The sequence below is a fragment of the Ursus arctos genome, unplaced genomic scaffold (assembly GCF_023065955.2).
Source record: "Ursus arctos isolate Adak ecotype North America unplaced genomic scaffold, UrsArc2.0 scaffold_28, whole genome shotgun sequence".
In the NCBI taxonomy this organism is placed as follows: domain Eukaryota; kingdom Metazoa; phylum Chordata; class Mammalia; order Carnivora; family Ursidae; genus Ursus; species Ursus arctos.
In genome coordinates this window covers 14,000,006-14,022,361 of record NW_026622963.1, presented here as the reverse complement: position 1 = coordinate 14,022,361, position 22,356 = coordinate 14,000,006, and the positions used below count along the sequence as shown (strand labels likewise).

The 22,356-nt window shown below is 36.5% G+C and overlaps 1 protein-coding gene across 1 annotated transcript in view; it reads left to right on the top strand.

Annotated features, from left to right (window-relative positions):
• GABRG3 (gamma-aminobutyric acid type A receptor subunit gamma3) overlaps positions 1–22,356 on the top strand; it is a 635,102-nt gene that overhangs the window by 544,652 nt on the left and 68,094 nt on the right. The window contains exon 6 of the mRNA XM_044388333.2: positions 9,104–9,241. Within this exon, the coding sequence (XP_044244268.1) occupies positions 9,104–9,241 (138 nt within the window). The remainder of the gene's footprint in view (positions 1–9,103; positions 9,242–22,356) is intronic.

Genomic DNA, 22,356 nt, shown 5'->3' with positions numbered 1-22,356 from the left:
AGGGCACCCACAAAAAATACATATTGCCCTTTATTGATCAATTTTCAGTAAAATTTGTTGGCTCCCAGCACCTTCTAGTTCTTTCTGTAATTAAGAATGAGGTTTGAGGTCTTTATCAATTTATGGTCCATTTTTATTGTTAATTGTTTATTCACAGATTTTACTATTAGATTTTTGGTCTTATTTTTTCTCATTTTTATATGTAGTTCTTTATCAGTATAGTTAGTCCCTTTATTCTGATATAGTAACCATATTTTTCTCAATTTGTCATTTGTTGTTTTTACTTTCCTTTAAGGGTACTTTTTGCTGTTTATTGTTAAATCATTTGTTTCATATTGCCAATTTTATAAATATGTTTTTTAATTGCTTTTGGATTTTGAGTCATTGTTAGGAAACTTTTTTAAAATCCAAAGTTGTAGTTTCTATTTCTATTCTATTCATTCTTATTTCTATTCTACTACTTGCATGTTTGTTTGTTTTTTTTTCCCACAGTTATATCTCTGATCCTTTTTGAATTTATCCTGGTGTATGGTATAAGAATGAATCCAATTTATATTTTTCTATTAGGGGTTCCACAGATAATAAACTTCTTCCTCCTACTAATCTAATTTGCTGCCTTCATCATGTACTAATTCCAAGAGAATCTCACCTATCTTGTTCCCTTTGTCTATTATGTACCAATGCAAAATTGTGTTTAGTGTAGTCTTTATAACATTAAATAACCTAAAAAAAAAAACCTGTTTCCCCTCATTGCATTCCTCCTGGTAATTCTCACTTAATTATTCTTTCAACTAAAACTGATAAATAATCAACTTGTCTGGAAACAGAGAAAAAAAAAGAAGCTAATGATCTTCTTAATCAAGATCACATCAAATGTACATATTTAACTTGGGTAAATCAACACCCTTACATTGTTGAGTCTCCCTATGCAAGAACATGGCATGTCTCTCATCTATTTGGTTTACTTTTGGCTTAGTAATAATTTATGGACTGCCTCTTACAGAATTTGCACATTTTGTTATTGTAACTATTTTATGATAGCTAAAAAAGACCATTTGTGTTAGTTTATCCATTGAGTTTTCTGTGTCTTCTAGATGCAAAACCATATTTTTCTTTCTAATTTGTGTGCCTTTTATTATTTTATTTATTTATCTTGCTGAAAATATTTTGGCTAATGTATCCAATACAGTGATAAATAATAGTGAAGATAATGGACATTTTCTTGCTTTAAAAGAAAAGGAAAGTTTCTAGTATTTTGCTTTTAATTAAGGTGTTGGGTTCTGCTAATATAAGTACACTATACATACACACACACACGCATATGTACATATATACTTATACATATATGAAATATCATTGAAGTTCTTCTTTATTGAATATTTTTACACAAATACATGCTACATTTTATCAAATGTCTTTGCCTTCTATGGAGATGAACAACAGATGGATTATATTCATGAATTTCCACTCTTTCCTTCCCATTAATCTCATTAGGTCATATGTATTTAGAATGATATGCGATTGAGACTGTTTACTGGTAATTTATTTGAGGTTTTGCATCAGTTTTTGTTAAATGGAGATTTGCTTTTCTTGTGCATCCATTATGAGGATGCACATATCATTGTTATATCATTTGGGAGGCACATATCATATATATCATTCAAAATGCAGATCATTGGGGCGCCTGGGTAGCGCAGTCGTTAAGTGTCTGCCTTCGGCTCAGGGCGTGATCCTGGTGTTCCAGGATGGAGTCCCACATCAGGTTCCTCCGCTGGGAGCCTGCTTCTTCCTCTCCCACTCCCCCTGCTGTGTTCCCTCTCTCGCTGGCTGTCTCTCTGTCACATAAATAAATAAAATCTTTAAAAAAAAATACAGATCATTGTCATACTTACTATATAAAAATAACTAGGATGTTTTCCTTCATTTTCTACTCTCTAGATGGGCTTAAATGGCACCAAAAATATCTGATTATTCAAGGTATAGTAGGACTCCCTGTGTTTCTACCTGGCCTGATTCTTTCTCACACAGGCACTCTTTCTACAATCTTCCATTTTTCCTTCCATGGGAATCAAATTGTTTTGAAAGAAAATTCAAAACTACAAAAAAGGAGAAAAATACTCATGTTTTGAAAATTAGAACTTGCAGAGTGAAATTTTTTAAGAGTAAAATGCTATCTAATTATGAAATACTGTTGTTTGTTAAATCTGTGTTAGAAGGAACTATAACCTTGACCAGCCACTGAAGTTATGAATGTCTGATACATGAATCATTGATATTTTTATCTTATATGTTAACTATTCAATATAATATGCTGATTGGTCATATTGTTTAATCAAAAGCCTAATTTTATATATTTCACTGTGAAGTGAGGAAAAAGAAAAAAATTTCATGTTTTCACCGTGAGCACATCAAACAAGTCAATCGAGAAATAAATTAGAGTGATCAAATTTGGTTTCCCAAGGAATATATGGTTATGGCAAGGAATTTGATTTCTGTACAATACCATAGTAAATATTATACCTGACCTGAAAATTTAAGTATTAGGCTAGAACTCAGGACGTATGTGAAAGAACTTATGGCTAAAAAATATATTTTTTTGTTTTAATGAAACAACAAAGCAACAGTTAATTGAAAAAGCCTGCAAAGATTAAAAATCTTTGTCTCAGTTTTTCTTAATATTGTTTTCTAGCTTCAAAAATTAAGAAATACTTTTCGTTGCCTGGATGTTTCAGTCAGTTAAGTGTCTGATTCTTGATTTCAGCTCAGGTCATGATCTCAGGGTCATGAGATCCAGCCCCACCTCAGGGTCCACACTCAGTGCGGAGTCTGCTTGAGATTCTCTCTCTCCCTCTGCCCCTCCCTTCTGCGCTTTCTCTCTCTCTCTTTCTCAAATAAATAAATAAATCAAAGAAAGAAAGAAAGAAAGAAGGAAAGAAAGGAAGAAGAAAGAAAGAAAAGAAAGAAGAAAGAAAGAAAGAAGAAAGAAAAAAGGAAGAAAAGAAAGAAGGAAAGAAACTTTTTTTTATAGGATACACACAGAGGGCCTGAAGAGAGTCTTTTCCATCATGGCAGCCAAGGACTGAACCTGGAGAGCAAGCATATCTGCTATGGTCATATCTTTTAATGCAAACTTCAGTAAAGTCACTACAACATAAGGCGTACTCAACAGCTTGATGGACAAGATTAGTAATTAACTTTGTTGATATGAAAACTTTATTTCATAACCACAGGGCATGTTTCTTTTTTAAAAAATTGCCATCAAGTAGTATTAGTTAATATCATATATACACACAAATTGCACACACACATATGTACACATACATGTACACATACACATGCACAGAGCTGACATTCAAGTAGAAGGAACCTGGTCAAAATAAGTTCAGAATAACTAATAAATAAAATTAATAATAAAACTATAAAATAATTATAATTAAATTTTAGAAATATTTATCTGAACATATTTTAGGGAATGATTACTTCCTTACAAAGATAAATATAAAAATGATTGATGAATTTACTAATATAAAATCATTGAATTTCAGTATGTCAGACATACAAGAAAATTACCAAGAGAAACAAAACAAATGGGAATGGGAGGCCTTCTCTAAATGATTCAAAATTACCCCAAAAGTTTCTATGCTCTGCCCATGATTTTGGAAGGGCTCCTGCAAGTAAGGGCCCCTTGACCCTTAGAACATTGCTTGGCACATAATTACAGTTATATGTGACAGCAATATGATGATGGCTGTGGTGGTGGTGGTAGTATGGGGGAAGTTGATCACTGTGATGATCATGATGGCCATGATTGTGATAATATTGATGATGATAATGTGTAGGAAGAGGAGTCATGGAAGAGAATTCAGTAGCTAAGTAAGATACTGAAATTTTCCTCCCACTTTACCTTCTCTCTGAAATCCCAACTACCATCATTATTACAAGTTATTGTATGCATCTTCGGAAGACTCTGGTTAATTTAAATGTAAATATGTTTTATTGAAAATGTTACATTTAAATTTATCAACACACTAGTATTGATTTATTTGTGGAAGGGAGGATACAATGGGAGGCCTTTTGAATTAGAAATAAAAATGGAAGTTTTGTAAAAGGAGAATTCAGTAGAAAGGAGTTGAAAGAAGGCTCTGGGTTTGTTCCGGAGCTTCATCAAAGATGAGCTGTGTGGCACTGGGTAAGTTATTTAACATTACAATGCTCAAATAAGTCCAGAACAGGATTAAGATCAAATGGAAAATGTAGGTAAAAGTCCTATTGAGCCTATTGGTGTGCAATAAATAGAAAGCAATCTTTTGTGGCTGTTATTATTGTTATTAGAATTATGGCATAGGGAGATCAATTTTGAAGTGGTGGAGTAAAGATCTCAGTGACCACTTTCCCACAAAAGCAGTGAAAATACTGGCAGAGCAACTAAAATCAACCATTTTAGGACATGATAAATTAACCAAAGTCACAGGGAAAAAAACCCAGAAAATTGTCTATCAAAGAGAAACTTCTGGATCTCAGAAAGACAACAGAGTCTGCACACATCAGCTTGGGACTATTCCCTTTCTCTCTGCCTCCCTGCCAGCTCAGCAGTGTGGTATTTGTGAAGGATGTGCAGGCTCATAATGAATGGAGAGATAAGAACTTTATACCAAGAGCACCATCAATATTGTCAAAACTAGAAGTATTTGAAAAATGTCATTCCCAAAATGTTGTGGCCATTTGATTTGACTCAGAGCTCAGCTCAGCTAAAAAAATAAATTTAAGAAGCAGTATCACCAGGGCATCACAGAAAAAAATGGAAGTCTTCTGACAGTGTTACATCTGCCTAAGTTTGTGATATCAATTAGTGCAAAGAAAAGACCAGCCCGCCCCCCCCCCAAAAAAATAAAAATTAAAGCAAGACCTAGATACAGGGAACTTTGAAAAGCCCCAGCTAATTCTTAGAGATCCACTAGAATGTTGTGCACATGTGCAGGGCTGTGTGCATGCCCAAGAAAGACCTAGGAAAGGAGAACGCCCCAGTCACTCACATCTGGCTTTAAGGAATTGTGCAAGCAGAAAATTAAAGCTAAGTCTGTCTTGTACACTAAAGTTTGAAGTCCTGCTTTCACACACAGATCCTTTGGCAGAGGTAGAAAGAAATACAGGCAAGGTATTTAAGGAAACATTTTGACTGATCACTGGCTGACCACTAAATTATAATGAACCAAAGGTGAACCGTAGGAGACCAGACTTGAAAACAAAAACAAGAACATAAAATCAACAACAACAAAATGTTAGCGGGGAACTCAGTGGCTACACACTGTGGGGAATACAGATTTACAAATTAGCCTGGAAGAGTCGCTAAGGAAATAAACAACAAGAATAAAAACAAGAACAAAACCAAAACCCAGGAATGACCACCACCTCTGGAGTGTAGAGAGGGTTCTGTTACTGGAATTGTTACAATAACATTTTCTAAAATGTTTGGTTTCCAATGAAAAATTACAAAACTTGCAAAGAAAGCACATCACATACAGAGGAATAAAGACTGTCAATAGAAACAATCCTTGAAAAATCCTAGATGTTGGATGTACTAGACAGACTTTAAATCTGCTCCTCTACGTACATTCAAAGAACTAAAATAAACCAATGTCCAAAGAATTAAAGGCAAGAAAAGTCTGACAACTAGGTGTCGTTAAATAGAGAATATCTGTAAAAAGATAGAAATTATTAAAAGGAAACCAATTGCAATTCTGGAGTTGAAAATTACAATGACTGAAATTATAAAGTCACTAGCCAGCTACAGACAACAGATTTGAGGAGGCAGAAGAAAATATCAGCAGACTTGAAAATAGGCCAGTAAAGATTATCCAGTAAGAGGAATAAAATGAAGACTGAATGGAGGAAAATGTGTAGAAACTCATACTCCTGTAGCAGATCATGAAAATTACCAATATATATTTAATGGAAGTCCCAGAGGAGAAGAGCAGAGAAATAAGGCCAAAATTATTTTTAAAAATAACAACCAGAAGAAGCTCAACAAACTCCAATGAACTCAGAGATCCATACCTATCCACAGCAGAGTCAACTTGATAATTTCTCATCAGAAACCATGGAGGATAGAGGACAGTTAGATAACAGCTTCAAAATATTGAAGGAAAAAGACTGTCAACCAATAATTCTATAACTAGCAAAACTCCTGCAGAAAAATCAAAAGATAAGCCATAGAATGGCAGAAAATATTTGTAAAACATATGCCTGATAAAGAACTTGACCCAAAATATACAGATAACTCTTGAGACTCAACAGTATGAAAACAACCCAATTTAAAAATGAGCAAAAAATCTGGATACCTCACCAAAGAAGATATATATATATGGCCAATAAACCCATGAAAAGATGCTCGATATCATCAGTCATTAGGGAAGAGCAAATTCAACAGCAAGGTACCAGTTCACACCCACTATGACTATTATAAATAGAAAGACAGATATTAGCAAATGTTGGAGAGAATATGGCGAAAAAAGGACCCTCATACATTGCTGGTAGGATTTTCAGGTATAGCCTTGAAACAGTCCAGCAGTTCTTCAAAAATGTTAAATATAGAGTTACCTTATGCCTCAACAATTTCACTTCTATTTACATACTCAAGCAAATTGAAAACTTATGTCAGCACAAAATCTCATACATAAGTGTTCTTAACTCTCGAGCAATTAGGTGGGTAATACTGCTATTTGCTTAGATAGAAAAATGGAGGAGAAACAAGTTCGGGTTGAGGGAAGGGAAATCTGTTTTGGAACAAGATGTAAATCTTTTTAAAGGCTTTCTTAAGGATCTGGGAGCCATTTCTTTAAAATATAATCAAGAAAGATAATATCCTAATCTCCTAGTTTCTGTGGGAAGGTAATAGCCTAATTCGGGGGGGGGGGGGGGGCTTGCTCCAAGTTGCAAAACTACCTCTCATCATAAAGATACATGAAGTCCTTGTTTGTTTAAAAAGGAAAACGCAGCATTTATAACAGCACTATTCATAGAAGCATAGAAGTGGTCTCAAATAAACTGCCTATCAACTAACAAATGGATAAGCAAAATGTGGTATATTCATGTAGTGGGATATTATTAGGTAATAAATAAAGATGAAATACTGACAGGGGCTCCAATATGAGTGAACCTTGAACACATTACACTAAGTGAGGGACGGCAGTTCAAATGATAACATGTTGCGTGATTCCATTTACATGAAATGTCCAGAATAGACAAATTTATAGACAGAAAATATATTAGTGGATGCCAAGAACTGGATGAGACAGGTGATGTGTGCCTTGTGTGCAAGGAAGGGGAATGGGGAGTGACTGCTAGTGTATCTGGGTTTTCATTTTGGGGTGATGAAAATATTCTAAAATTACATTGTGATAATAGTTGCACCACTCTGAAAATACATTAAAAACCACTGAACTGTGCATGTTTTATGTATGTGAATTGCACCTCAATAAAGCTGCTTAATAAAACAAATTAAAAAGAAAGAATTATAGCATCAAGTAACTTTTCTGATTATGATAGTCTAATAGGAAGATAAAGCAAGAAGGACAGTGGTTTATGACCAAGTAAAATGTCTGGTTACTTCATAGAAATGTCTGGGGCTGAGTCTCAGTGCCTTGATATCAACACTGTCAAGTTAAAAGAGAGCAAGTATCCCAGCAATGGTGACAATAATTTCACAGAACAATACACAATCAGAAAGCAGGGGGCATACCTGTGTTTTATTTTAGTCTTTGGATGAGGGAGCCAAGCTAGCACTGATGGGAAGAAAGGGAAAATACCAGGAAGGCATATTGTCTTTCAGAGTTTTGCAAACTGATCTTTGCAATGCCTAATTAGAAATCTCCAACCACTTTATTAATATGTTTGTGTAAGTATGTGTATACCAGTATGGTGCTTTTCATATTCAGGATGGAGTGCATATATTTCCTCCTACTGCAGTCATGCCATCCATGTCTATATGAATCAGCGAACGGCTAATAATACCAATGCTGTCATGTGTTGAGTAACAACATGGGATTTAGGCCTGCTCTTAGGTGAGGCATGCCCCAGGGAGAAGACCTTGCCATTGAGCATGGGGAAAACAAGTGCTGCCCAAGTGCTATTCAAAAATGGAGATCCAGGAATTGAAAAGCAGTCACTGGGACAATCTCTGAATTGGGTCAGGGAGACCAAGGGGCCCTAGTAATAGCTCCTGTCAATGACACCCGGCTCTGGGCATGTTGCTACACTAGGCTTAAGGCAGCAGAAACACAACAGCATCTTGCTTCCTGGAGTAATGAATGAGTAAGATAAGCATTGGTTTCTAAAAAAGGTCAAAGTTCACTGATCAGAACTGGAGACTGAGGGGCGCCTGGGTGGCACAGCGGTTAACTGTCTGCCTTTGGCTCAGGGCGTGATCCCGGAGTTCTGGGATCGAGCCCCACATCAGGCTCCTCCGCTATGAGCCTGCTTCTTCCTCTCCCACTCCCCCTGCTTGTGTTCCTTGTCTCGCTGGCTGTCTCTATCTCTGTCAAATAAATAAATAAAATCTTTAAAAAAAAAAAAAGAACTGGAGACTGATGTCAGAACAGGACTGAGAGTCAGTTGACCACTGGAATCCTGGAGTGATTGCCTTATTAAATCTGTCTTTCCTGAGATTCGAATGGACTGAGTTCTGGGGAAAGGTGAAGGTGTGATGAGTGTAGGCTAGGTAGTTAGATCTCAGAGTCTGGAAACTAGTAACACTCTGACCATCATCTCCACACTTTAAAATGGACCACAGCCTATGGTGACTAAAAGTGGCTCTCCAAGGTCAAAGAAATAGACAGTAGCCCCCTTACATGTCGTGTCCACACAAATGATGACCTGGCCTGTGGCTGGGAACATCTTACAGCAGGATAAAGATCTGCAGCAGGAACTCTCTGGGTTGAGTGGCCTTTACCGAATAATTTTTGAGTTTTAGTATCTTTGAGGAAATTTTTGAAAACAAATATGGCCTAAAATTTCAACTTCAGTTAAATAATCAGAATTATAATTTTGACTTTTATATTTTATAAACCTATGTCTTCAAGTGTTAATATTTATTCTGTATTTTCAGATGGCTACCCCAAAGAAGAAATGATTTACAGATGGAGAAAAAATTCAGTTGAGGCAGCTGATCAGAAATCCTGGAGGCTTTATCAGTTTGACTTTATGGGCCTCAGAAACACAACAGAAATCGTAACAACATCTGCAGGTAAGAATTATTTTAAGGAATCATCAAAAAGAAAAAAATCTGACATTTTCCCCCCGATGCCTGAGGCATAATCACGCCTTTAATGTAGAATTCCATCATGTGTATATTTTAACTAATTATATTAGGGTAATCATATACCTCGGTGATATTTGAGACAAAACAACTGATTCAAGAGTGAAAATATATTTTTAATGTTTATTGGGATGGAAAAAGGATCCTAAGAATTGTCTTATATTTTTTAATCAAGACTTGTGCTCTCATCATGTCTATAAACTTAACTAGGATTCCCACTATTGACTATATTTATATAAACTGATTTTACTAATGATGAGAGTTCTACAACTTTCCACATACATAACAAGAACAAAATATTATTGAGAATCTATACATAAAAGAAGCTGCTGTGAAATGTCCTTCAAGTTTTAATTTCTATCTTCTTTCTTTCCTTTACTCTAAATTTTATTTTGAGCTTTATATTTCTTTTCCAACATATCGAACACAGTAACTATCCACCAATTTGATTTTATTAAGTGATCATTATATGCATGGTATAAAGTATGTAACTAGATAAAAAGAGATGTTTCATCTGTTAGCATATTTGAATGTTTTAGGGGTTTTGTTTGTAGGGTTTTTTTGTTTTTTTTGTTTTTTTTTTGCTTTGTTTCATGGGTTTTTTGTTTGTTTTTGAGTATTTATTTATTCCTATAACCCACTATTTTGCAACTGATTTTATTTTGCCAGGGTGTGGGTTTGCAGATGAGGTTAGATCCAACTCTTCTACTGATCTTATTGTTAATATGAATAGTTTATTAGCTCTTAAAAGTCCGTAATTTGTTTCACTGATAATTAAGATGTAAACTTTGATAGTCAGTGGTAAATATCTTTAAAGGATAGTCTGAATTCTTGATAGAGTTGTAAAATATAGAACATTTACACATTAAGAAAAATCTGAAAGCTATCTGATTAACAGAGAAAAGCAAAACTTCCCTATAGGTGTCATGGTAGTAAAGGTGAGAAATGCCATCTGTGTTTAAATATTAAACAATGATAAGGTTAAAAGAATAGAAGATCATAATTTATTTAAATAATCTGCGGAGGCAGCAAGAAGGGAAGTGTTTTGGAGAGACTTTTCCCCAATTATGAGTCACCTACATTAAGAATGTAATTCTGCTCCTGAAAGGTAAGAAATGCACTAGCGGACCTTTGGGTTTAAGGTAGCCCAAAGGAGGGTAACTAAATGAGGGGATTCTTCCAACATTTAAATGCCAAATGTCAATTCTGTTTTTCCTTTCTTGGTGTTCTCTGAAAGATGATTTAGAGGATAGAAAATGCAAAGGCATGTAAAACACAGCTGCCACAGGGGTTTGAAATTACTGTAAGAGAATACCAGCACAGGGAAGCAGCAAATAGAGGGGGCTGTGGAGTCAAGGTAATAGTCAGAGTGATTATGTGCTAGGCGATACTTTTACCAGACAGAGAACCCATTCCAAACTCAGGTTCAACTACCCACTGCTCAAAAATCGATACTTAAGAGACATGTGATGGTAGGAGAGGAAAGGTTGCTTTATTTAGGAAGCCAGCAACCTGAGAAGATGGTGGGCTAACATCTCAAAGACCATCTTCCCTGTCCAGCTGAAGCTGGAAGGTTTTAAAGGGAAAGGCATAGGAAAAGGGAGCGGGACTACATGTAGGAGAAGCAGGTACCCAGGGGCTAGTCCTCTAGTCCATAGTCCAGTGGATATGATCCTGAATAGACTTGCTGGCATCAGTGGCAGCTGTTTTCAAATGTAGTCAGGCCTTATATTCTGGGAAAGTTTGGTCCTTCACTCCTTGAGGCCAATGGTCCACAAATCTCAAGGAAAGTAAGTTAGTTCTGCTAGAGATTAAGGGACTTAGTTCCACAAACAAGGAGTGCATAAATTTGAAGCAAATTTACCCTTCAGATGGGTTGGAGTGCTATTACATTACTGTGGATTTAAAAATATATATATGGAAAACATTCACAGGCAGCAAGGATCTTTCGGTCTCACCAGAAAAAACATGGTAGATATGAGAGACTTATGAACAAACTAGGAATTTATACACCAGCGTAACAAATAGATGTTATATTAAGCTAAATTGTATGTAAGATGGAAGCAATGCTTAGGACAGTCCCTTATGACTAAGAAATGACTGTTTCCCAGGATTTTTTTTTTTCTTTTCCTTTTTTTCTTTTCTTTTTCTTTTTCTTTTCTTTTTTCTTTTTTTTTTTTTTTTTGATCATTCTTTTTTCCATGAAGTCAATGAATGTATTGGCATTGATACATGGATGTTCTCCATCTGCTCTTCTTCTCTGGTTTCTCCTGTTTTTATATGAAACTTCACATTATATGGAATCTTACAAGTTTTCACATTATATGGAATCTTATAAATCACTCCCTCTCCTTTAGAAAATGAGCAAAAAATACATTCTAAAGAAATTAACCTATATTAAAAAATTAAACTCACTTGCCTCTAATAAATCAGATGCTGTTTGAAGATGGGAGTGAGATGTAAATGATGGATTTTCACTCTTCGTTTCTAAACTTCTCATGGGCCCAAGGTGTTCACCACCCTCTCATGTCTGTCGTTAGCAGCCCAGATTGCTCTGTATCTTATTTCCTTGGTGGAAAATCCTGGAGAAATCATTACAATCACTCTTTTACTCCTTCAGTCCCCTTTCCCCCTTTTCTTGCACACACCAACCATAGTGAAAGCTAGTCCTCTACCCACTGCACACCACAACCATGCAGCATTATGGGGAAAAATAATAATAAATAAAGCACACTATTTCCATCACTGCTGTCTTTTGAAGTTGTTGGCCATGAATTTCAGGAGAGTTTTAAGGTTATTGTATCATAGTATGTGCTAGTCCAGTGTTTCCCAATCTTTTATTCATTATCACCTTTCCTAAGGAGTCTTTTTAGGTATTTTTAATTGCCTCCCTTATAAATATTGATACTACAGATATGCTTGTATATTTTTTTATATATCATGGCCTTTTGGAGGGCTACACATAGCAATATCAAAGATTTGTCACCTCTCCCCTCAAAAAAGAATTTTTAGTCCCTTAGGAATAAATAGCACCTCCATTAAAATGCAAACTCTAGTCTATTTATTTTTTCACTTTTCTTTCTTTTTTTTTTTTAATGATTTTTTATTATATTATGTTAGTCACCATACAGTACATCCCCGGTTTCCGATGTAAGGCTCGATGATTCATTAGTTGTGTATAACACCCAGTGCACCATGCAATACGTGCCCTCCTTACTACCCATCACCAGTATTTTTTCACTTTTCTAGATGGGGTTCCTATTTTGTTCTTGGTCCTAACCTCTGACAGCAACACCTTTTTTTACTTTCCACCAGTGATCTTGCTCCTCACTATTCCTAGAGTCTTGAGGAAGTCAGAGAATGTCCAACATCTTTGCCCACTTATTGCAACTACTCCCTCACAGTGTTGTAGATGAGCTCCCATTGCTTGTCTACAGGTACACCAGATCCTGTTCTTTCCCCTACACAAGACATTGCTCCAGCACATCTCCCTCTCACTCACACCATTTTTTTAACTCTCTACTTGATTGTTACTATCTACTTAAAAACAAGCTTTTATTTCACTAACATTTAAAAAAAAATGTTTCAGTTAGGTTTCCAGCATGCAACAAGTGACGCACACAAACTGGGTAATTAGAAGAAGTTAATGAAGGGAAAAAAACTATTTACAATCTTGCTGGCAGGGCTTATGACATATTGCAATAAGGCATTGTGGTAGACAGAATAATGGCTTCCAAAGATGTCCATTTTCTAATCCGCAGAACCTGAGTACATCATGTTACATGATAAAGGAGAATTAAGGTAGCAAATGGAATTAAGGCTGATAGTCAGTTGACTTTCAGATGGAGAGGTTATCCTGGGTTATCTAGATGGGTTCAAAGTGGAGGAGGGAGGCAGAAGAAGAGAGTCAAAAGGAAATGTGACTGTGGAAGAAACTCACAGAGAGGTGTAACTTTGCTGGATTTGAAGATGGAGGAAGGGCCAACCAGCCAAGGCAAGTGGTTAGTTGTAGAAGCTGGAAAGAACAAGGAAATTAATTCTAGAACCTCTAGAAGAGAATATGGCCCTACTGATATCTTAATTTTAGCCAAGCAAGATATGTGTTAGACTTCTAAACTGAAGAACCATAACATAACGAATTTTTATGGTTCCAGGCCACTAATTTTGTGATCATTTATTACAACAGAAATATGAAACTAATATAGACATATTGCAGTAATCTCAAACTAGTGGTATTAGGAAGGTTTACCACTTAGCTGAAGAGGCAAGAAGTGGAGTGGTTACTGGAATCTGGAGAAATAGTAGAAGTGAGAGGGCTGCATGACAGCTGATGTCAGTTTCAGCAGAGAATCCAGCCAACCTGCAGCGCAGAGGCAGGAAAGAGCCCTAAGGATACATGGTTTAACCTCCTTTACCTTACATTATCTGTTCCTTCTCCCCAGTGTCCAGAAGCTGAGGCTCAGGGAACTTATATAGTGTGCCACAGGCAGAAGCTTCCTGGGCATAAAGCAGGTAGAAGAGAGTAGAAAGTAGGTATGGAGGAACAACAGACAGTGCCCAACACAATGTTATTGCAATCCTCCTTCCTCCACAAGCTACTGCCTTATTCATGCTCTTTGCAGCAAATTCTTCTAAAGAGTCGTCTGGTCTCACTTACCCAGTACCTTCATGCCATTCTCTTGAGCCCACCCCAGCCAGGCTTTCACTTCTCCACCAGCACTGTTCTCAGAAGGGTCACCAGGGACCTCTACAATGCTAAACCTTCTCTCACCATGACTCCTCTTCCCTTGGCTCCCAGGACGCTCCTCTCTTTGTTCTCCTCCTCCTGATGTCTCGTTTGTGTTTTCATGTTGAACCTCCATCTTCTTCACCTTCTATTCATCTGGCAGTGCCCCAGGACTCTGTTTTCTATCTATACTCACTCGTCTGTGAGTCTCATCAAGGCTTCTGTGGTGTTAACTCCAAAATTTACATCTCCAGCTCCTAGATCAAACATCTCATAAATTCCAGCATCGTGGGCCCAAACACTAGTTTAAGATCTCCTCTAGGATGTCTTGGAGACCAGTCCCAATTGGCATGTCCCAAATTCATGCTTATAGGCAATCCACCTGTAGTCTTTCCCTACCAGATAGTGACCCCTCCATCCTTTCATTTTCTCAGGCCCAAACTTCAGGATTATCAACTCTTCCCTCTTTTATACATCAAATCCAAAATATCAGCAAATGCTTTTGACTATATCTTCAAAACATTCTAAATGTAATGGCTTCCACCAATGCCATTGCTCCTATCCTGATTTGAGTCACCATCATCCCTTTCCTCAGTTATAGCGTTAGCCCCCAATTTACCCCTTTGATTCTAGACTTGCCTACTTATGGTCCACCACAAAGTGATACTTCATTACTCAGGTCAACATGTCTCTATTCACAACTGTTTCATGACTCCACTTCTTGCTTAGAGCAAATGCCAGTCTTTATGATGGCTTACCAAGCCCTACATGATTTACCTCCTGATGGCCTGTCCACCACATCTCACCCAAGCACTCTCTCCAGCTGCTTCTGCCGTATCAAGCATGTTCTCACCATTTGATTTTTGACTGATGTTCTATGCCTACATGCCTTTCATTAAGGTTTCCGCATGACTAACTCCCTATGTTCTGTAGGTCTGTGCTCAATAATCATCTTCTCATTGAATCCTACCCTATGAGGAACCTCTGCCTTCACTAGTTGATATAATCTACCATATAATTTATGTATTTATTATGTCTATCTTTTTTTGTTTTGTTACCTGAAGGGGTTATTGTCTATGTTGTCAACTAATTATATGAAACATGTAGACTGTGCTTGGCTCCTAGTAATGTTCTCCTAAACAAATTATAAAGGGAAATATTTGAGTCAAGGAGATCAGTTAGGAGGAATGTGTGAGTCTCAACAAGAAATCATGAGTGTTGACTCAGAAAGAGGCAATAAGAAGGAAAAGTAAGTATTATATTTAAAAGACTTTCTGTCAGTCAAATGAACAACTCTAGTAAATGATGTATATATGAGATAAAACAAATAAATTAAAAACAAAGGGGAATGAAATAAGGCACATTAGAACAGTATGTGATCATGTCGATCGAACAAGATTGGACATGTGTAGGAGGGAATTATGAGACTGATTCAGATATTCTGGAGGAAAATTCTCATTAAGTTTTCTCAATGGTGGATAGGACTCGTAATCTAGTAGGCTCATCTATTATCTGTGAAATGGGGGTTGAACAAGTTGATGCCCATGTTTCTGCAGAAGACTCATGCTGGAAGCTGTTTATAACTAGTCACAACCAGAGGGTGATACCCATAAGAACAGATCTAGATCAAGTAGCTTTTGGAATAATGCCTTCCTGAGATTGTATCCCTCCCTGATTGTCCCAGCCTGTGAAGTTCTTTGCCTGAAGGGAATACAGCTGTTGGATTTCACCTGCACTTTCAGGGAGATTCCCAAGGTCTTACCTTGTACAATATGAATTCTGGCATCTGGATGTATGGCTGTGAGTAAAACATTTTCCCCAAAGATCTGTAAAGCAGTTTGGTAATTGGGCTGGATGACGTTGACTATAATAATGCCAGCTAATGTATAATATGCCTGTTATTATTTTAAATGTTTTACATGAACTAAATCATTTAGACTTCACAATGCCCACATATTATTACTATTAGGGAACCCAACACTCATCAGTGAAGTAATGTGCCCACAGCAAGTTATTGGTGGAACTGGAGTGCTTCAAAGCCCATACGAACTACTCTTGCCATAGAACCCTAGACAAGCCTTATGGATATGGGATGATTGTGTTGCTAAGAGGTGTTAAATATAAGCAAAGTGATTTTTCTGTTAAAATATCATGACAGAAAACTCTAAAACATTTAGGAAGTGGTGGAAATGTTCATAATGAGCTGATTTCTTCTTTATTTTTATACAAACTTTGCTATGTCCTTAAAAGTATCTTCCACTACTATTCTCAGATTCAATCATATATTAACTCTTTTAGTTGCAAAAGGGTTCCCTGTAAAGCTAAAATGTGATGGACACTTCTTGATCTTAAGGAGTCTTCAGGCTAGCAATGACCATAGGGATTTAGAATTTAGTGAGAGATGTGTCAATATAAATGTGTTCCACCAACTGCTGCAGGAGCACAAAGGTAAAAGGAGAGCTTATTGCTGGCACTTCACATGCAGCCAGGTGTCTCAGCATCTCCCCACCATTTTCTGTGGGTCACCAGACTACAAGATACCAACATCAATGTTAGCAGAAGTGTTTCCTAACCACGGCAATAAATTAGGAAACACTGCATGCTGCATTCTCTCCCTGAAGAGGTCCAATATGTCTAAACATAAAGAAGAATTGTGTTAAATAAATCAGTCGATGTTTAATCCTGCACTTCTCAGATACATTATACCAGAAAATACTTTTTTCATGGAATATCCAACAACTTTCTGAGTAGCATTATTAGTCTGCAAAACATCACTTTGGGCATTCTATTTGTGTATAATAATTTTTTTTTTTTTGGATTTAGAAGACATATTGAGTACTAAATGTCATCATGGAGGGAAAAATGCGAAAAAAAAGATAGCCCCACAAAATCGACATACTAGTCAATAACTGAGCTTTTTCCTTGGACAAATATGGAATATTCACATGTGCCGCTTGCATGTATTCTGAGACAGGAAAAGAAGAAATGCATTCTGCCACGGAGAAGCTTGTAGATTTATGTCTCATTTAAATTTTTATTATGGAGAATACTAATTTCCTTACAGGGAGATTTTTTTATTTTTACCAATTCTATTGTCCATAAGAAAATTAGAATAAATCTGAGTTCATACTTTTTAAAAGTTTTATAACCATAGTCAATCCTTTCTATAATTACATGCATAACAAGAACATTCTTTACATATAAAAATATTTCAATTCATATGTTTACTAACTGATAATCTTTACTTGCACCATTAGCCATTGATAGGCATTAATCACAGCATCAATACAATTCTCACAGATTGTTGTTGATTATTGGCAGAATCCAGGTTATGTGAACCAGGAAATCAATTCATTAGTAGAATGAGTGTTTACAAAATAAAGTAAAAAAATACAAATAGTTATTTTAGATATTTCTTTATTTGGCAATCACATTCATGTGTTGTAATGTCTCCAAGTATGAAAACAAAAGCAAACACAAACAAAAAAGTCTGCTCCTGTAGAAGTTTATCTACTGATCAAAAATATTAGGTTTTCATACTCTTAAAAGTATATTGATGATTGAGGTGGGTTTCATGTTATGCAGTGTCTCCTCACACTATTCTTAACCTCATATCATCTTTCTAGGATCCCCAGAATGGGGATCACCACATTTTGAGGAGATCTGACCTGATACCCTACTTCCTATTGAGGGAATTCCCAGGTAGCATGTTCCTCTTTGTGTAGAAAACTCAAGGTTAATAGAATTCATATCCAACCTAATGGATATGAAAAACAGGTACTATGAACCCCTTAAAGTCCTAAAGCAGCATCATGACAAATGTTCAGCTTTGCTGTGTTGATCAGCTTCTTCATAATCATTTTTGCAAATATATATAAAATGTTGATTATATATGTAATAAACCAGCACTCATTTATTCATTTATCTAATGCCCAATTTGCAGAGAGAAATTTAAACCTCTGGTTACAATTGAGGTTTGCAAGAAAGTGCAGCAGGGATAAATGGGAAAGATCATTTCTCATAGAACCTGTGCAGAATCTCTACGGACTCAAGATAATGTGAGATGGGAGCGTGGTAGCTGGAGCCCCCCAAGGATGAGAAAACATGTTGTACCTGCACACAACAGTGTGCTGTTCTGTATGTGTTTTTCTGGCCATATCTAGCATGAATTTAGGTGTCAACAATTAAGACAATTTAATGAATATTCATGAAGCACAGTTGTGTGGTGAAGTGTGTCTGGCATTTTGCAACATGGAGGATCACCCACAGTGCTCTGATGGCATTTTAGAGGATCCCTGTTAGATAAATGTCTTTTTATAGAAATGTCATTTCTTGTTTTCAGTCTCCTAACTCAAAATGATTATAACAAAAATATAGAATTACACATCTCTTTTTTCCAAGATTAAGGCATTAGGAGCATTATCCATCTAACCGGTTCCCAGAATCACTGTGAAGTTTGAAGAGGATGGATACTATTATTCCATGTTTTTCAATACGTATAAATAATTCTGTGGAACTTATCTGTGAAATGGAAAAACACTGCAAAAACTCTTAATCATAAGGCCAGGTGTCTAGTCTCTAGGTGCATTGCCAACACTAAGTACTTTGAAGTGGACTGTCTTCATTATTGCCTCACATCATCCCAGAACACATGTAAGCACAATCTTCACATCCTTCACAATCTTCACATCCTTCACAATCTTCAACATCCTTGTGTGACTGGAGAGTCAGTTTTATCTGACTGGTCCTACTTTTCTCTGTTAATAAGAATATAAAAAATGCTATTTATATTATTCTGAGACTTTGATATAAAATAATAAATACGCTTATCTAAATTTTGCAAACACCATTTAAGAGCATGAGTGACTGTATTTGTTTCCTGGGGCTGTTGTAACAGTAGCATGGAATGGTTGTTTCACTGTTCTGGAGGTGATAAGTCCAAATTCAAGGTGTCACTAGGGTTGGTTCCTTCTGAGGACTGTACAGAAGGATCTGTCCTAGGTCCCCCCACCTTGGCTTATAGATGACATTGTCTCTGTGTCTTCATGTCATCTTCTCTCTGTGCATGTCTGTCTCTGTGTTTGAAAATACCCTTTTGTATAAGAATACCAGTCATACTGGATTCGGAGTCCACCCTACTCCAGTCTGACCTCATCTTAACTAATTTCATCTGCAATGACTATATTTCCAAATAATGTACATTCTGAGGTACTGTGTGTTAGGACTACAGTACCTTTTGGGGAACACAATTCAACCCATAACAGTAACCTAAGAAGTATCGTATACCATGAGAATTAGTGTTTTGATTGCATTTGGAAATGAGACTTTCTCTTTGTCCTGAACACATTGTTTATACTTGGATTCCCTTAAGGATCAGTGTCCCCTCCCAAGTGGACTGTTTGCATTGACTGTGAAGAAAACAGGCCATGCCAGCGCTACTAGCATGTATGTGACTTGCTAATGGGCAGCCTTTGCATCACCTAGTAGGTGGTAAGAAATTGAGATTCCTGGGCCTCATCCCAAACCTTTTAGATCAGAATCTTTTGGGGAGGATCTCAAGACTCTGCATTTCATACTCCTCCTGTGATTCTGATGATACTGAAGGTTGGCATGCACTGGGTGGACCAGACTAGATCATAGCTGGTGGATAACAATTGCATTACTGTGACATCAAAGCCAGTGAAGAATAATCTCCTACTATGATTTCTGACTGACTTGACAGTGTGCTGTATTTCTTATGTTACTGATTTTTTTTTTAACATTCTTTATATAGTCTTTGTGCCTTCCTCAACTATTCCTCCAAGGATGGTTGCAGAAAATCTTTTCCTTTGTATTAGCCAAATGCCACCTTGCAAAATTGAAATCAGAAACTTTATATCTAAATGTATAAAGTCCACCAATTATAATAGGAAATACATCTACAGACATAACTCATAGATATTGCTGATTTGGTACCAGACCACCACAATAAAACAAATATCATATTTTTAAAATTTCTCTGTGCATATAAAAGTTATGTTTATGCTATTAAGTGTGCAATAGCAGTATGTTTAAGAAAATAATGTACGAATCTTAATTTTAAAAATGTTATTGCCAAAAAATGCTGTCATCTGAGCTTTCAACAAGTCATAATCTTTTTGCTGGTAGACAGTCATATCTTGATGTTGATGACTGATCAGTCAATCAGGGTGGTAGTTGCTGAAGTTGGGGCGGCTGTGGCAATTTCTTAAAACAAGAAAACAGTGAAGTTTGCCACATCAATTGACTCTTCCTTTCACAAATAATTTCTCTGCAGCATCCAACGTTATTTGATATCATTTTATTCACAATAGAACTTCTTTGAAAATTGAAGTCAATCTTCTAAAAACCCTGCCAGTATTTTATCAACTAAGTGTATGTAACATCCTAAATCTTTTGTTGTCATTTCAACAATCTTCACAGCATCTTATAGGAGTGGATTCCATCTCAAGAAAACCACTTTTCCTTTGCTTGTCCATAAGAAACAACTCCTCATCCATTAAGGTTTTATCCTAAGATTGTAGCAATTCAGTCACATCTTCAGGCTCCACTTCTAACTCTAGTTCTCTTGCCATTTCCACTACAGCTGCAGTCACTTCCTCCACTGAAGTCTTGAACCTCTCAAAGTCATCCAGGAGGGTTGGAATCAACTTCTTCCAAACTCCTGTTCATGTTGATATTTTGACCTCTTCCTATGAATCACTAATGTTCTTAATGGCATCAGAATGGTGAATCCTTTCCAGAATGTTTTTAATTAACTTTGCCCAGAACCATTAGAGGAATCATTATCTATGGTAGCTATAGCCTTAGAAATTTATTTCTTAAATAGTAATATTTGAGAATTGAAATGATTCCTTGAGTCTTGGGCTGCATAATGGATGTTACATTAGTAGGCATGAAAACAATATTAATTTCATACATCTCTATCAGAGCTCTTGGGTGACCAGGTGCATTGTCAATGAGCAGCATTATTTTGGAAAACAAATCCTTTCTAAGCAGATCTCAACAGTTGGCTTAAAATATTAATTAACCATGTTGTAAACAGATGTGCTGTCAACCAGACTTTGCTATTCCATTTGTAGAGCACAGGCAGAATAAATTTAGCAGAATTCTTTATCTTTAAAGTTATTTATTTATTTATTTATTTGTTTGTTTGTTTATTTATTTATTTATTTGAGATTGAGAGAGCAGGAGGACAAGGGGCAGAGGGAGAGGGAGAATCACAAGCAGACTCCCTGGTGAGTGTAAAGCTCAATGTGGGGCTCAAGCTCATGATCCCAAGATCATGACCTGAACCAAAATCAAGAGTCAGATGCTTAATCAACTGAGCCACCCAGGTACCTAGATTTAGCATAATTCTTAGGGGCCCTAGGATTTTTAGAATAGTAAATGAACATTGGCTTCAACTTAAAGTCACCAGCTGCATAAGCCCTTAGCAAGAGAGTCAGCCTGTCCTTTGAAGCATTGAAGCCATGCATTGACTTCTCCTCTCTAGCTGTGAAAGTCCTAGACAATATCATAATCCACTATAAGGCTTTTCCATCTACATTGAAAATCTATTGCTTAGTGTAGCCACCTTCATTAATTATCTTAGCTAGATCTTCTGGATAACTTGCTGCAACTTCCACATCAGCACTTGCTGCTTCACCTTGCACTTTTACATTATGGAGATGGCTTCTTTTTCTTAAACCTCATGAACCAACTGCTGATAGCTTCAGGCTTTTCTTCTGCAGCTTCCTCATCTCTCTCAGCCCTCATACCGTTGAAAAAGCGAGTTTTGTTCTGCAACAAGTATTGGCTTAAGGGAATGTTGTAGCTCTTTTGATCTTCTATGCAGACCACTAAAACTTTCTTCATATCAGCAATAAGGCTGTTTCACTTTCTTATCATTTCTCTGTTCACTGGAGTAGCACTTTTAATTTCCTTAAAAACTTTTCCTTTGTAGTCACAATTTGGATAACTGGCACAAGAGGCCTAGTTTTTGGCCTATCTCAGCTTTCGACATGCCTTCCTTGTTAAGCTTAATCATTTCTAGCTTTTGATTTCAAGTGAGAGATGTATGACTCTTCTTTTCACCTTAACTGTTAGAAGCCACTGTAGGGTTATTAATTGGCCTAATTTCAATATTGTGTGTCTCAGGGAATAGGGAGGCTTGAGGAGAGAGAGAGAGATGGGGAAACAGTTGGTGAAGCAGTCAGAACACACATGATATTTTTCAATTAGATTTGTAGTCTTATAAGGACACCTTTCAAGGCACCTCAAAACAATTAGAACAGTCACATCAAAGATCACTTGATCA